This window comes from Candoia aspera, chromosome 8 (assembly GCF_035149785.1).
Source record: "Candoia aspera isolate rCanAsp1 chromosome 8, rCanAsp1.hap2, whole genome shotgun sequence".
NCBI lineage: Eukaryota > Metazoa > Chordata > Lepidosauria > Squamata > Boidae > Candoia > Candoia aspera.
This window is the reverse complement of record NC_086160.1, coordinates 11,516,840-11,534,051: the sequence shown is the minus strand read 5'-3', so window position 1 is coordinate 11,534,051 and position 17,212 is coordinate 11,516,840. Positions and strand designations below refer to the sequence as shown.

The window sequence follows — 17,212 nt, the reverse complement described above, 5'->3', positions numbered from 1 at the left end:
AAATGTATTTACTCCCTGACAAAGTTTTATCTCCTCTTATAAAGGAGAATGTTGCTGTCTTCAGGTATTTGGTCAATCATACATAAAAGGACCTCTCCTTTACATGTCAGACCCTTCTTAGTGGCTGATGCATCATTGGTATCACTCAGAAGAGACTGTGCTTACACTGTTCTAGCCATTGAGATGGGAACCTTGGTGTAATGGTGTGTGGGAATGACCTTGGGAGACAGGAGGAAGAGCCGCATCGATCAGATAAGATGCAGCTAATGATTAAATGATTAGTTTATAGCATTTGTGTATTAATCTGCTCTGGATGATGAAATCATGAGGTTTATTTAACCACACAAAGACAACCTTCTTAGAGAAAGATCTACTGTATGTTACCTTACGTAGGTGTTATCTTCTGAGTGGCCTTGTTTCCCAATGGTGATTATTATCTTCCAAAGCCCTAATCAACATTCTTTTCTGTTTAAATGTTTTATGGTTGAGCTGAGAGTTTATTTACTCTGGGAAAGTGCATTTGGGAGGGGGTGGTTTCCTTGCCATAGCTAGAAAAATTTTCCCACAACAATTCCCTTAGCGTGGTCAGAGGCCTGGTAGTTGTACATTAGACTTCTGTTGACATGTGTCAGTAAAGGGAATTGATGTGGAAAAAAATGGCATTAGGTATGAATGTATGGAAATGCCTAACTGGAAGAACGTGTTTGGTGCATTTGCAGCATTGGACAGTTCTCTTACAGTACATGTTATGATGATTAGTCACATTTTACAAGGTAAAATCTCCTTGAAGTTGAGCTCAGCGCCTGGTGATCAAAGAAGACAACCATGTTGTTTGCTTGACAACAGTACAAAAGTGGTGCGCTCTTGCTTTCTTTCAGAATGTTGTTTTCAACTTCTGAATCTAACCTATCACTCTAGAATTTCATGACAGATTCATATCAAGTACTAACTAGGTCCAGCCCTGTTTAGCTTCTGTCCATCTATTACAAAATGGCTAAACAGTTCTGTTACTTCCTGGTAAACCAGTCTCCATATTGATTAATTTATAGCACATTGGAATACCTAATTCTTTGCTTGGAGTTTTATGGTACCCTTTTTTAATTGTTTAAACCTAATTTTGGTGTTAAATAGAAACAGCACAGATGCCTTGAGAGTTTCTCAGGGCTCTAATGATTTGAAAATGTGGCAGATGGTTGACAGAGGTGTCTTTGCACAAGGGGCTGTCAAACTTTGTCAAACTTTGTCACAGAGATGTTTCCTTGAAATGGGAAGAGAATTGTTGATCCACCCCAAGTGTAACCAATATAAAATTGGCTGGAGAAAGAGAAGGAAGGAAGACAGGCTTTTTAATAAAGGGCTGTGGCAATTGGATATTTTCTCTTTGGCTAAGTTGTATCAATTCAGACTTCAACCAAGTGAGGATGCTATCTCATTCACTGTAAATGATTCTAAGATAACTAGCTTCTCTGGAAGAGGTATCTAACCTATTCTGTTTTTCCATATGAAATATTTTTTAAAAATATAGAAATAAATCAAATTTGCATACCACTGAAGCTTGTGGCAGCTTACAACATAGTGAAATACAGTAAAAACATCTAGAAAAGAATAATATGCTATAAGACAATGCATATTAATAATAAGTAGAGTACCTAATAATAAATGAATATCCAAGTAGTGACGATCATACTAATTCCTCCCAGGTCTTCTGAACAAGCTTCCAGAAGTCCATCAGTGTGAGGCCTTCAGATCTTCAAACTAGGGAGCCCTATCTGGAATCTGCAGTAGTCCAGTGCAGATTCATGTTCTTGGTCATAATTAGCATAAAGTGCAGGTGCAGTGCTCATTTGGTGCACCTTTAAATAGTCAGGATCATACAAGGAAAATTTGCCATAACTTTTAGGATTTTTGCCATTCTCTTTTGGACCATGAATTTATTCTCATTCATTTTCAGCATATGACAAGTTGTCCTACATTTGCAGCACTTAAGATTCAATTGTTTCAATCTACACAAGAAAGACTTAAGGCATTAGGATAAGGAAAAAGGGAAGCCCCCAAATGCTGATTCATTGCCTTAATTTTTATCAACCAACTTTTTATTTTAGATTTCTCAGGCTGGAGACTTGCTAATTGAAGTTTATGTGGAAAGAAAGGAGCCAGACTGCAGCATTATAATAAGGGTTTGTATTTCATTTTAAAAAATGTGTATTTTGTCTATTGCTTTAAGGCAGTTCAAAAGGCCGCCCTTTCTTTTTTAAACATTGACATAAGTTGCTGACTTTTAAATTTATATCTATTTTAATTATTATTAAATTTTGTAGATCAAGTCCCTTACTCAGCCATAAGCTTTCATGGAACTCAATTTCTCTGTATTTATATATATCTAACTACAACTGAATATTAGAGTTGCAGATTTACTAGCATCCAGTTTTATTGGTAATAGTGTCAATCAGGAAGGAGAAGAAACAAACAAACAAAAAAAGGTGAATTTCCAACCCTTTTTCAATGTCTTTTGCAGTTGATTACTTTCGCCAGTAATATGAATTACATATCCACAGCTTTAATTGGCCACAGCATCCAACTCTCAGAGGGTGGACTGAGGCATATTGTCTATTTACCATATGTTTTAAACAATAACATAGTGACAATGCTAACTGTGGAAAGATAATTCCCTTTATATTCACAGCATATAGAAATAAACAATAAAAGTAATTTTTGAGTACAAGGTTGGTGAAATACATTTTTCTCCTGACATAGCTACTCTAAGCCTGATGCTTTAACTGTTTCCAACTGTGGAAATTTCCAAAGACTTACCCTGAAGTCCTCCATAGAATTGTGGGGAGGGCAGGAGGAGGAGGGGGGAGAGTATGGTTTAACAAAAGTTAGAGGGATTTGATAGAGATTGGTTTCATTATAATTTTAGATTATATGTCATAGGTCAGCAAGACTGTTTTTTTTTTATAAAGGAGTGATGAGATTTGTCTCTCAGTCTCTTAGAAATATCAAATAGGTCTTTGGAGATAAAATGACATGGGACAAAGTACTTTCAATACTATTCTTCTGTAATTTTTAAACATAATGAGAGTCTTTTCTGATATCTTCTTTCACAGTTGATGATGACTTGGTTGGGCATTTTTATCTCCTCTGAGGGCATAAAACTCTGACATGAGTTAGAACCTCTAGGTATTTTTGAATAATTTCTAAGCTGTATGTGATCTTCAAAGCAGATATCACCAACAATGGAGGCAGAAGAATTGACTAATGACGTCCTGGGAATAAAAAACATCACACCCCATAAGGATGATACGTGGGCTACATTTGAAGTGATTGAAAATGGAGAACTGGGTTAGTTATTTTTGGCATCATCTTTGAATATTTATGCTTACTATTCCTTGCCATTTTCTTTGCAGAAAAAACAGCGGGGGCCATAACACTATTCCATGGAAACACTCAATGTAATGAGATTCTGAAAGATGTTTAAGAAGTTCATTTTTGGAGAGGTGATAGGAGATGGACCAGCTTGACCGAGCTCCTCTCCGCTCCTCTCCTTTCCTCTCCTGCTTTATTTATTTATTTATTATTCAAATTTTGCTACTGCCCATCTCCCCCAAAAGGGAGATGTTTATATGTTAACTTACTCTCTCAACCTCACTGGCACTAGAGAATCATATTTTAAAGTGTTTTCTCTGCACCTTTAGGATAGGAGGCACCAATAGCTTAAAATGAACAAGGCCAAAGTAGACAAGGTATCATTTAGTGAACTGGTAATTCCACAAATGTCCCGATGTTATTGCTGTTGAAATAAAATGCTGACATGCAGTGCTTGATCCAGAAAAAAGCCTAGACAGAAGAGTCCTTGCTTCCTGATAGAGTCCTGACCCAATCAGAAATCTCTGTGATTTGTTTTGCATTTGTAGAAAAGCTATTACTGGTGTATGTGGGAATAGTGTCTTAGCTCTAACACAGGAGTCCTTTCCTGAAAATTTGGAGAGGCAAAATTTGGTGGGTTAAGGGAGTCCACTAGCTATTTGCAAAATATTGCACTGGGAAGCAAACTGGCTTGAGAACGTTCTGTTTTTCTATTGGAATGTTCTGCTTTTCCTCCAAAATGAGCTGCTCTAAGCATGCAGTGGGTGGTTCATATGTATATGGAAATGAAATGTCCAGCCCAGGAAATGGTTTATGGTGTCCTGGTGTCATGGTTACTGTTTCAGTGTTCCTGGAAAACACCGTAATGGGTTCCCATGCCATGGGGCTGACACGAGTTGCTGTACGGGAGGGGGTTGCTCCTGTTCCTTGTACCAGGCTGCGATGCGAGGAGTGAAGAATGAGGAATGCATGTTTGGGTTATCTCGCCCTGTCAAGGACGTTTCCCGCAGACCGGCAGGAACCGTTAGGGGCACCTGTGGGCATGGAATTGTACTGACTTTGGGGGGAGGGACTGGGAGTTGTTTGGGGTTTTATTGGGTGACATCCCGTGTTTTCACTATTCTCAGCTTTGCTTGTGATCCTGCATACTATTCATTATTAATTCAGATATCCATGAAAGCACTGGAATGTAGCTCACTGCATCCAGAATGACTTGAATTCTAAAATTAATATAAATCCTTTTACCATGAAATGCAGTAAGTCAGGGACCATTCAACAATGGAAGCCTTCTCTCTAACATGGCAGTTTCTGTTGGGAGAGTTGTGGGTGTGCATTTATCGTCACAAGAAGCTGTGTTTAATCCACCAAGACCCCCATTTTGAAACATTCACATTCCTAGTGAAATAACCTTCTCTGCTTTGCAGGGAATTCAGTATTTCTTTTAACAAATCTCAGCTCAAATTATAATTGTTTACTAGATGAAACAAAGTTCTGAGAAGACTGGTATATTAAAAACCTACATTTTCCAGAATACAATTTCCTTTTAATATTTATTGTTAGATTGGAACAAACAATTATTTCACTGTTTACTGGCAACATTTAATGACCTTGGGAGCAGAATAATGGGATATATAAGTTTGACAGCTAGATGTCTAAAGCATTGAAACTAAAATATTAACCGTCAGCTGAATTATTTCTTATTGTATATTTATTCTATATTGTAAACTGCCCAGAGTCCCTCCGGTTGGAGGAGATGGGCGGTGACAAATTTGATAAATAAATAAATAAAATAAATAAATAAAAAATATTTACATATTAAGCAGCAGGGGTACAAAATGAGGTTATCTAACCTTATGTAGGGGACTTGCTATGGTGGGATCTCTGGTATATAATATTTTGATAGTAATTTCTATAAGGTGGATAGTTTGCAAATAAGATCATGATATCATGGTGGTAAAATGTTTTTCAATAGAATGATTTATGTTTTACATAGTACATCAGCATAGCTGTAAATGAAGCAGTACACATTTACTTAGTGAGTAATAATTTGTTGATGTTCCTTCTTTTGATGCCTTTTGTTTCTGAAATTACTTCTTTAAGGTAGAATTGAAGCTATCACATCTTTGTGTAAAGTACTGGCCATTAAATTTTACAATAGGGATTGGAAGAAAGCTATATCTTAACCTTCTCAGCATCATCTTGACCTTCTCTCAAATTATTAATCCTCTTGCTATGTTGATGCTTTCAAAAATGTAAACAGAATTCACTTTCATGCAATATTTCCAGCCTGGTTTATCCAGGGTTGACCATAGATGTTAAACTACAGTGCCCATCATTCCACAGTTAGCATGGGCTGGCTGGCTGGAAATAAGGGAAGTTGTGCTCCATTACATTTAAGGGTTTCAAACTGGGAACACCTACTGTTCATCTTTACAAAATGTATTGCTATCTGGATGCCCGCATTCCATAATGTTGAGATGAAAAAAATGTTGCCTGTGATATCTCTAGATGATATCTGTGGACCCTCCTATCCCAAAATGATCCATACCTACCATCAAGTTTTACAGGAATCCACCTTTTTTACATGAGGATGCCCAAGATTTCAAGGATGTATTCACAAAATCTTGTGGATGAGATCACCATGATATCATGAGCTTCTTCAACATGAATAAAATATACTTTTTCTCCAATATATTTCTAACTGGAGCCAAATATGTAGAACTGGAGAGACTGGTGGCTTCTTCTATCCCCTTCCAGCTTTATTGCTCACTGTCTTTACTAGGGGTGCAGAAACCAATGCCCAGTGCTTCACTCATCCTCCCGAGTTGTTATCCAATTGTATTTTTGTGTGTGTGACCAAAGTTGTTAAATACATGGTCAGGGACTAACCGTATTTACTATCTCTGTATTAATTAAATTTTATATGTAGATGAATTTAGTTTAAATTTAGTTTAAATTGGTGAAATTTAGTTTTTGATTTGTCCCCACTCACTAATTTTTGGAGAGTGAACCCCAGCATGTCCTCACAGGTCAAATGTCCAAAGGTTTTTGGACCAGAAAATATTATGCAACTCTTGCCTCTGCAATTGGGAGAAATACGAGAGGAACTGGTCCCTGTGTGGCTTAGAACTTTATACAGTCAGGATTCTGAATTGTGTGTGGGGAAGCTCATAGCTGAAGATAAGCCTTTCCTTATCAGATCTATTCATCCAACATGTGGATTCTAACTGGAGGGAGAAGGGATGATGGATAAGTCAGGACCAGTGGGTGTGGCTCAGATATTCTTTTCCTATGAGAGATCATCTCAGTTAAGTTACTTGGTGTAGACATTTTTTTTTCTTTTTGTAAACATATACTCTGTAGCTTCACAAAAGAGAAATCAAGGGGAACACATTTGCAGTGATTCCCTGAATACTTGCGACTCCTGATTTTTGAGAAATCTGCTTGATGTTTGGAAGAAGAGGAGATCAGCCGTATTAATTCAGCGTGGCTGTCTCATAGAGATGGTCCCTACAAGTGTATAGAGAGAGCGACAAGTCATTTTAAGCACTACATTAATCTCTTGCTTGCTTTAAATGAGTTCACTACTTTAAAAAGCCTCTAAAATAAAGAAGAATCTATATATTCTGCGCATAAGCAGCTCAGGTGTTAACTTTTGGTATACTTGCATTTGGTCAAAATATGGATTTTAACTTTTATAGTATGTATGGCAATAGCCAGGATGAAGAACTGACTTCTAGATCACAAATACTTACATCTTCAACTGTTTTTTTTCTCTTCTAGAACGTCCCTTGCATTGCACTGAGAATATTCTAGAACAGATCCTTCACTGGAGTTCTTTGGCCAGTCCCAGCAACGCATGTCTTATAATAAAGAAGTTTCCAACAACAGCCAGGCTTATGGGTGAAGGTATGTAGCGAAACGTATTCCCTGTTATTTCCAGGTAAACGATGTACGAGGCAGTAATAGGCTACAGAGACACAAATGGTCATGGGGTTGGAAGGGCAAGCCCAACTCCAGTTCAGTGCAGGAATCGAAATAAACATGCTTATCCATCTTCTGCTAGAACACACCCAGTTAATGGAAACCTACTTTCCACGCTCAAACTCCTGAAAAAACATTAAATTGGAATCTATCTTCCTGTAATTGTTTGATGGCTTGCACTATGGGATGGTAGAAAGTTTGTGAAAGTTTCTTGAGGAACGCTTTATCTCCCCTTCTCTTCTCAAGGCTGAACTTACATACTCAATTTTTTTCAGTCTGTCCTTGCAACACCTCTCATAGTATTGGTTGACCTTTTAACACATACTCCAGCTTCTGTGAACCCTTCTTAAAAGGTGGTGCAAGAACTGGACATAATATTCCAGACAGGCAATTGCAGAACCCAGAGGAATTATTTTTTCCCAGCATTTTGCTCTATATTCCTCTTCTTGCTCTCTAAAATTCCACTTGCCTTTTTAGCAGCCACATCAGACTGCTGGATCATAGTTAGCTTGTGATTGACTCCAGTTCCAAGATCTGTTTTATTCATATAAAGCCAGATATTCCTCATCCTATATTTTTGCATTTGATTTTTTTTTCCTCGAAGAGAGTAACTTCGTCCTCTATTAAATTTCACTGTGTTGGGTTTTTTAGCCCACTTCACTAAGCTATCAAGATCTTTTGAATCTTGTTTCTGCCTTCTAGAGTATTAGTTACCTCATTCTGTTTTGGTTTTTCTCTGTAAATTTGACCAGTATTTCCTTCTCCTCTTCTTCCATGTCATTAATGAAAACGCCGAAAATGAAATCTTATGCGCAGTACTTAAAATGTGTGTGTTAGTTAGTTAGTTAGTTAGTTAGTTAGTTAGTTAGTTAGTTAGTTATTTATTCATTCATTCATTCATTCATTCATTCATTGATTGATTGATTGATTGATTGATTGATTGATTGATTGGATTTTGTTGCCGCCCATCTCCCCCAAAAGAGGGACTCTGGGCGGTTTACAATAAAATTCATGCGGTAACAATAAACATTAAAATCCGATAAAAAGAAAAACAAATTACCAATATAAAATACAATATAAATAAATATAAAATCCAAGTGGCTCTAAAGATGCCACTTCCCCCGAAAGTGAGGTTGGCCTCCTCCTTCTGGACTTATGGACTTCAGGAAAGGGCTGAAGACCTGGTTTTGTCACCATGCCTGGAGTGGGGAAAGGAAGAGCCACTCTTGGGGCTGGTTGGTTCCCTAGTCCTGCCAGGACCAGTTCCGTCCCCTTTGGGGGGAATTAGGTCTGCCATCACTTGGATTTTATTATATTTTATATGTATATTTATTGATACGATTCTGATTTTATTGTATTTTATACTGTTTTGTTGTGAACTGCCCAGGGTCCCTGAGTGGAGGAGATGGGCGGTAATAAAAATATGATAAATAAAAATAAATAAAATAGTTCTGCCTTTCCTTTTCATCTGTACTGACTGAGGAAATGCCATACTGTTTCATTTCTTCGTCTTTTAGTTTGGACATATCTAAGATGCTATCTTTGTTATTCTTAGTTCATTCTTAGCTTTAGAATTTCTTGGCATTTCTTCAGCTCTATAGGTCTGGATTGCTTTTACTTACTCTTCCTTGGTCACCTGCCCCTCTTTCCAGCTACTCCATTTTTCCTTTGTGACTTTCAGGTTTTCATTAAGCCTTTTGGACAGCCACATTGGTTTCTTTTGATGTTTTCCACTCCCCGCCCCCCATTGGGTTGGCTTCCAATATCTCCTCTTTAATAAAATCTGATTTTGCTTGCTTTTTTTCATTAACCTTTTTTTTTCTGCTGTGGAATCCCATGTATTGTATTCAAATACATTTTATTGGAGAGTTAAGACTTGCATTTAACTACAGCCACTCTAGGTTTTCCTTAAAATCAGAATTTCAGCAGCATTGTATTGCCTTACCTTACCCCTACATGCTCATTACTTCTACTTTGACTTTCCTTATCCATTAGAATGAAGTCAAGGATAGACAGTCCTACTGCACTTTTCATCTCCCTCTGAAAGAAAAAAAAAAAAACAGCCTTTCCAATCAAGAGGTGTCTTAGTTTGTTAAAATACACTGGGTATTCTGGAAGTCCAGTGGATCACACATAATGGCTGCAGCAGTAAGACACTTAGCTTGACCTACCACATAACAGCTACAGTATATTGATTTCCATTATGATATGTCTAGAGTACAAGCAGATACTGATTGACTTATTCTGAAAATGTTTGCTTCTTCCAAAGACTGAGATATATTTTCTTGCTGCAAACGTTTATATTATATTTTAAGAGTTGCTTCATGGCATAGTTATTGCATTCTGCACTGAAGATCAGACACATGGCTTACCTCTCATGAGTCCAATGCCTTAGAAACCTTTGATATTTAAAAGCTCAACCAGGACTAACAAGTTAATAATGAAATGGACTGCTGCAAAATTAACAAGCAGTTTCTTCAGCTGAACATAAACAACAACAATCAAATCTCTTTCTCTCTCCCTCTCTCTCTCTCTCTCTCTCTCTCTCTCTCTATATATATATATATATATATATATTTGCCACCTATACTACATTTTTAATTCGTTTGTTCAGTTATCTGTAGCTGTTTTATGTAACCTTCGCCTTGCCATTTTGTAATGAATTATTTTAGGATAATGCTGGTTGTGTTGCTGTTCTTTTGCAAATCTCCATGCTTATAATATAAGGGATGGTATAAAAATAAATGAAATAAAATTCAAGCAAAATTAAGAATACTTAAATCTCTTCAAAACTAAACTGAGGGCTAAAATGAATTAAGAGAAAATGGATACCCTAATGGCAGTGTTTTACATTTCTGAGCTATAGGTATTTCTACTTGCTCTCTTTTCATCATCTCTTTAGTAATGCCCTCAGCAAGCAGGATCTTGTAAACATGTCTTGTGGAGGCTTATTCTTTGATAGATTTTAGGGCAGTTAACAATTCTATTCCCTTTGCCTTAACAAGTGGCTCCTGAATCAATCCCAGCGGACTTTCTGATTTTAGCATTATTGCTCCATCTGTTGTCACTGATATATCGTAAAGCTAGGATCTAAAAAGGGAATAATGGAAGTAAATCAAATGTGATTCCATTGTCAATTTCTTACACAGACAGCTGGCATCTTTTCAGGAGCTTTTAGCTTCAATTGACTGTTGAAACTGCTTAGTTCTTTAAGTGGGTATGGATATAGTTTCATCAAATAGCAAATTGATGATACGATTCAGCCACATGAATGTATTTATTCCACTGATTGAAATATGTTTATTCTGCCTTTTAACTATAGAAGCTAGGATAATTAATTGTAATTCTGAAACTGGCTTGTTTTAAATAAGCCATTGTTAACATTACCAAGTGGGAATCATACATACAGTAATGCAAAGCAAAAAAAATTGGTTGGCAAACCATAATGGTTGGATTCATGCATTGCTCTAAGCCAGCAACAAGGAAACCACGTCCTATTTTAGCATGATGCATGAATCCAGCTAATAATAATTATAGATACTTGAAGTGGAAGTGGATGGTTCCATTTTTCTCCTGTTGGACTAGCAAAGGTTCATTAATGTAGTGCTAACAGATGCTTTAGCATTCGCTATGAATATTGCCAATGTTCTGGTTCATGTATAGTGAAAAACATGGCAAAGAAAGCATGTATCTCGAATTATCTACAAACCTTTAATAATAATTCCTTTCTGGGTCCACGTGATCAGGAGGGAGGGGACTTGGAATAGAACAGGTAACAATATTCTGAGCCACTCCCACAGCAAAAAACATGCAATACAAGGCTCCTTTCTATTCCCCTTACCAGCCGTGACCCTGATTAGGCCCTCTAGGATGTGTCTGTATTTTCTTCTGTGTACAGAATGATGTGTTGTACCTATGTGCTCTTTCTCTCCAGGGACAGATTAGGGTATGTGCATCTAAGTGGCCTGTGTGTGCATGTGTTTGTATGTTTGAGAGGGTCTAAACAGGATCAGTGTTTATGTGGTGCCTCTGTAGGTATGTAAAACTCCCAAGTGGCAGAATTGGGAGAGGCTGGCAGGTCGGTGCATGGAGGATGTTGGAGTGCCCTGTTCTTTCCCAAGTTTGGAGGTGGCACTGGGACCATCCTCTACCAGAACACACCTCCCCCTGCAGACATGAATGCCAGGCTGCTAGCTTCAGCAAAGAGACACTGCACCACACAGTTGGTGTGAAGGCTCTACAGCTGCATGAACCTGGAAGAGTGGGTATTTAAATCAAGCAGTCACAGTCTCCCAGTTGCTAGAAACAACTTTGGTACCCAACTCTACCTTGTACTCCTGAACTAAATTGACTACAACTTGCCCCAGGCAACGTCTGCTCAGCCCTTGTGGTAGACAAGACTGCTTTCCATACTCCATTACTTCCAGGTTCCTGGCCATGTTTCATATCTCCCCCCCCACCCATTTTCCTGTCTCTTGCTATCTATGTGGGCAGCCCTGTGTGCAAGCACACACATGATGCTCACCTAACTCCTGCTTTTCACAATGCATAAAGGCACATACCCACTCTTGTACTTTATCATTGGGTATTTGGACACTTCCTGCAGTTCCCCATCACTGGACCATGAAAGTGTGTGTGTAAGTGTATGTGAGAGGGGGCCTAATCAAGGGGTTGCATTTGTGTTGCATCTGCATGTGCGTATGCTTCCACTCTCTTTTGTTGCATCTGTGTATGCACATGGAAAGAACACGGCAAGCTCCATATAGTTAACTCCAGATTAAGTAACCCAGAGGATTAGAACAGAACAATCAGCAACTTTCTGAGTCATTGCCTAAGTCCTTCTATAGGAATGCATTGGAAGAAGATGATGATGATGATGATGATGATTTCACTGGTTAAGGATGATGATTTTACCCCCCAAACAAATTTGATCCCATTTTGTTCTATTTTTGAAAAGTTGTCCTTTCAATAAATACAGTAGATGGAGTTCCAAGTCTATTTACATAATTTCTTTCCAAAATGGGATTGGATTGGAAAGAAACTAGATGGTGTCATATGCACAAATCATAAGATTATGAACCTTCTGTCCCTCATGCAGCCATCAGAAGGAAATAACATTTTTAGTTAACTGCAGCTTTATCCACACTTAAAGTCTAAATTAGGATTAGTCTTAATTCTGTCTTTGGGGAGCAAACCAATTATATACACCATAGTGTAAAGTTGTCATCTTCTGGTAAATCATAGTTCAGATTTAACTGCTGGTTGTTTAGATTTAGACGTATTAGTAAACTACTACTGACAGAGATAGAGATAGGGATAGGGATAAGGGGGGAGAGAAAGAGAAAGAGAGAGAGGGAGAGTAGCCATTCTTGGGGATGGTTAGTTTCTTAGAAGGACCCAGCTCTGCCTGCAAATCATGAAGAACTTTTAGCCATCAAGGTTTTTATTATATTTATTGTATTTGTATTATAGGGTTTTATAGTTTTATATTTTTATCTATGTTTTATTGTAAACCACAATTGTAAATTTGATTAATAAATAAAAATAAAATAAACTTTAGTATTATATTCAAACAAAGAGCGTTTAACCCTGATTTATAATTTTGCTCTGATCCCTGCTTAAGTTTCCAAACATTCAGTGAACCACTCTTCACCCAAGATTAATTTAGCTATGTTGATTTTCGAGATCTTATTCTCCATAGGAGTGATATGTGTACAAATACAGATATACAAAATGACTATTATTCATCTTATGAAGTGGAGAGGCTGACAAGTGGAAGAATTACCATTTATTTGTTTATTTAATTTAAAGTCAGAGACTAAATTAAAGTAAAGAAAGGAAATTGCATACAGAACAAGTAGAATAAATTAAAAGCACATAGGATTGAATAAGATATATGCATAAATCCGAATTTATTTATTTATTTTTTAAATTTCTATTACCGCCCATCTCTCCCAAAAGGGGGAGTCAAATAATATAAAGATCGTAACCAATAAGGCAGTATCTAATACTAGAAATCTACTGTTTTAATCTACTAAATGTTGGCTGGCTAATCCCAGCTGCAGTGAGTTTAAATCTATTAACTTCTGATTTCAAATTCAATGGAGCAGAACCTAGAGGAGAGCTAGTTTGGTTTACAGACACTGGACCAGGAGCAGGGGTACCTGAATTCAAGTCTTCCTGAAGGCATCAAAACCATATGGATGACTTTGGGCCACTCACCCCCTCACAAAACTACCTAGGAAGTAAAAAAAAATCAAACCGCTTTTGAAAACGTTGCCCAGCAAACCTGTTACTAAGAGTAAAGATTGACTTGAGGGACCATAACAACAAGAAGAACCTAGACACTTTCTTAGAAGGTTCTGCGGAAATATCTGCTAGTAAGAACTGTACAATCCTGGACTCGGTCCAGCCAAATCATTACTTTAAATGTTTGCTTGGATCATATGAATGAACCCTGGTTAATAAAGATACGTTTACATCCTAGGTTGTCGCAGTGTCCTTAAATTATGTCTTGAAGAATGTTTAATTGGAACTAAAGATATATAATATATTTCACACAAGCAAGTTACCTTCGAAAAGCCAAAAAGTCTAAAATAATATAGAACTCCAATTATTTATTCTTGTTTTGTTTTTTTTCCAGATTAATGTTAAGATGTATAAAATGTAGTACACTGTATAATATATAAAAAGAAGATTGTGAACCAAATGCTTTTTTTAATCATCTCGACAGAGAAAACTTCAAAAGGCACTGTCAAAACCAGCTACCTGAAATATAAAGAAGAACCATCCAAACTACTGTCTGCAAATAAGTTTCAAGACCGTTATTTTGTTTTGCGGGAAGGAAACTTGCGGCTTTATAAGGACATGAAGGTACAAATGCTGATGTTGAGCCCTTTTAACTCACACCCAATTCCACCCCTTCCTTTTCCATGAGGTTTGACAAAATGACCTTGGAGGCTGTTGTTTCTCTTGATTATGTGGATAGTGGGGAAACCATTTGGTTCATGGAAGGAGGACGAGTAAACAGTGAAAATTTAAAGTGGTTTTTTTTTTAGTGTTCTGCAACTTTGTTCTTTAATGCAACATTGAATTCATACTCACTTGACAAGTGGATGTAGGTTGTGTCCTCAAGATTTTTAATAGAGCCCTCAGTTATGGAATTGGAGGGGTTGGTTTGAGTCTTTTGGAGGACAGAGAATGATTAATTTCTTCCATCTTCCTATATATGTAAAGGTGGGTCCTTGGAAGGTACAGTCTAAGACAGGCAAGAATCCAATATGAGAACATTACAGTGCTGAAGCCGTAAAAAATGAAAAAAAACAACAGGATCTGGTGGGAAAAATGTAGGAGTTAACTTTGATTGACTGATTACTTGACCTTGCTACTCCACAGACCACTCTAATCTTAACTGAATCTGTTTCCTAAGTCAAGGCTGCAGTGAAATTCAGTTGCATTCCTGGCTTAGGATAATTAAAAAGCAGGAGTAAGAAGTGACAACAGTTGAAGTTCTACACTAGCAGATTCTGGGGAAGAAGAATGTATGCAGGACTTCTCAGACACATAGAATGAATTAATGAATAGATAGATACGATAGATAGATAGATAGATAGATAGATAGATAGATAGATAGATAGATAGATAGATAATGATGTGTTATCAACAACACATGAATGGTATAGCTGAAGAATGTTTTATCATTAGCCTGAAATTCCTAGTGACCACATAGATAGACCTTCTCCATGATGATCTATTCCTAACCTGTTCTTTCAAGTCTCCCAATGGTGCACTCATTGCTATCATAACTCAGTCCATCCACCTTGCTGCTGGTCATCCTCTTCTTTCTTTCTTTCTTTCTTTCTTTCTTTCTTTCTTTCTTTCTTTCTTTCTTTCTTTCTTTCTTTCTTTCTTTCTTTCTTCCCTCCCTCCCTCCCTCCCTCCCTCCCTCCCTCCCTTCTTTCTTTCTTTCTTTCTTTCTTTCTTTCTTTCTTTCTTTCTTTCTTTCTTTCTTTCTTTCTTTCTTTCTTTCTTCGATTTCTATAGCTGCCCTTCTGAGCAAGTGACTCAGAGCAGAGTTCTTCTCTTTCCTTCCACCTTTCCCAGCATTAGAACCTTTGCTAGAGAGCTGGGTCTTCACGTAATGTTCAAAGTAGGCTAATCTGAGCCTGATTTGTGTGTGTGTGTTCAGTAAAAGATAACCATATTTCATTGTAATCATTTATACATAATCTATGTTTATAAGCAACTAGTTCATAAGTCTCAAGAATAATCAAGTTTTTAATCCACTGGATAATTGGGGCCATTTGCTAAGAAACTAGTCTTAAAAGACTAGTTTCTTAGCAATAAGAATAGTATAGAGAATCCATTTCCATGTCCACTTTCATTTCCATGTAATAATAATATAGTGCAAAAGGGTATGGAAATAAAAATATTATTTTTGTCTCAAAATCAAATTAGTATACAGAATACATACTTTTTTGTTGTTATCTGCTATAAATGTCACACTGATTCTTGCTGCAGCCAAATTTCTGGTAGGGGCTAGACTTGTGAGTTAATTAGGAAGGTCTGAATTATTATTCTTGGTATATGATTAACAGTTGAGTACCGTTGAAAGTTTCTGTGCAGTCTGATGGAAATATGTAATTACATGCTCAGAGTAATCAGACCTTAAAATTTATATTTTGTTTTGTTTTACATTGGGGTCTTTTGACAATACTCATCTAATTTTCTTATTTTGTTTCTATTGATTGCAAATAGCTCCAAAGCTGACAATTGGGGTAATATATAAATATTATAATAATGAACCAGCAAATCCCATAAATACTCCTTCCAGCTAACCAACTACACAATGCCAATAAAAGTATCAAAATAGCACTCTGCTGTCCTCCACTTGGCTAGACCCAAGGAGAACAACTTAACCCAAAATGTGGGTAGTAGGAGGGAGAAAAAACGGGAGTTGGGAGATGAAAACTTCCAGGAACAGCTGGAAACCAGAATATTTCTTATTTGTGTTGTGCTGCAGCCAAGTAAGAAAGAGGATGATCACAGGGACATGGCATTGGTTGAGGGTCATCCCCAGGTTTAAGCGATGTTAAGATTGGTGCTTTCTTTCCTTGAGATATGCAGATCATCTCTTTGAGCTTTGAATGGTATAGCCCAAGAATGCTTTACCATTAGCTTGAATTTCTTGTGACTGACCATTGTTAGAGATGTTTCAAACCAACTTACCTTCACAAACAGCAGGATCATGCTGATGTGTACCAGGAGCAGTGGTCCCTATAACAGTTGCACTGGGCATCCATGGGCACAGAATAAGTTGATATATGTGTCATACTGATAAATTCAGGAAGTAGCCAGATTATACCATCAACATCCCTAGCTCCCCTTCTTCTATTCCTACCAAGGAATTAGCTGTGAAGAATGGGAATGGTAATTCTAACATACTTGGAGGACGTTATCAGGTGCGGGTCAAAATTGGCAAGATGGCGCCCAGAGCATCACATGGCAAGTCCTTCCCCTTCCTCCCTTGGGAGGAAACTGCTTCAAAAGAGGCAGGGTTTGCATCCCTTCTTTTGGATTTGGATACACATACCCTATGAACACTAGATGTGAGGTTGGGGAAAGTGGCCATAATGTCCCCAGTTGTTGAAACGTTTGTCATCCTCACTAGGTTGCCTTTTGTGTTGTCAAGGTATGTAGCAAAACAAGGTGGATTTAATATACAGAGAGAAGGTCCTAACTTCCTTTCTGCTCTGAGGAATCCATATAAACATTAATTTGTTCACTTTAAACTTACTTTTGTGTGCCTAGACTTCTTTTCTTAAGGCTTAGAGTGTTGCATAAATCCTAGATCATACTTACC

At 37.4% G+C, this 17,212-nt stretch overlaps 1 protein-coding gene across 2 annotated transcripts in view; it reads left to right on the top strand.

Annotated features, from left to right (window-relative positions):
• Positions 1-17,212, top strand: part of ARAP2 (ArfGAP with RhoGAP domain, ankyrin repeat and PH domain 2) — a 118,092-nt gene that overhangs the window by 90,773 nt on the left and 10,107 nt on the right. The window contains exons 24-28 of one of the 2 annotated variants that reach the window (XM_063309952.1): positions 2,103-2,177; positions 3,225-3,342; positions 7,150-7,275; positions 12,974-13,018; positions 14,084-14,223. In XM_063309952.1, coding sequence (XP_063166022.1) covers positions 2,103-2,177; positions 3,225-3,342; positions 7,150-7,275; positions 12,974-13,018; positions 14,084-14,223 — 504 coding nt within the window. Of the gene's footprint in view, positions 1-2,102; positions 2,178-3,221; positions 3,343-7,149; positions 7,276-12,973; positions 13,019-14,083; positions 14,224-17,212 lie in introns of both variants that reach the window. The other variant, XM_063309951.1, reaches the window with a different exon arrangement.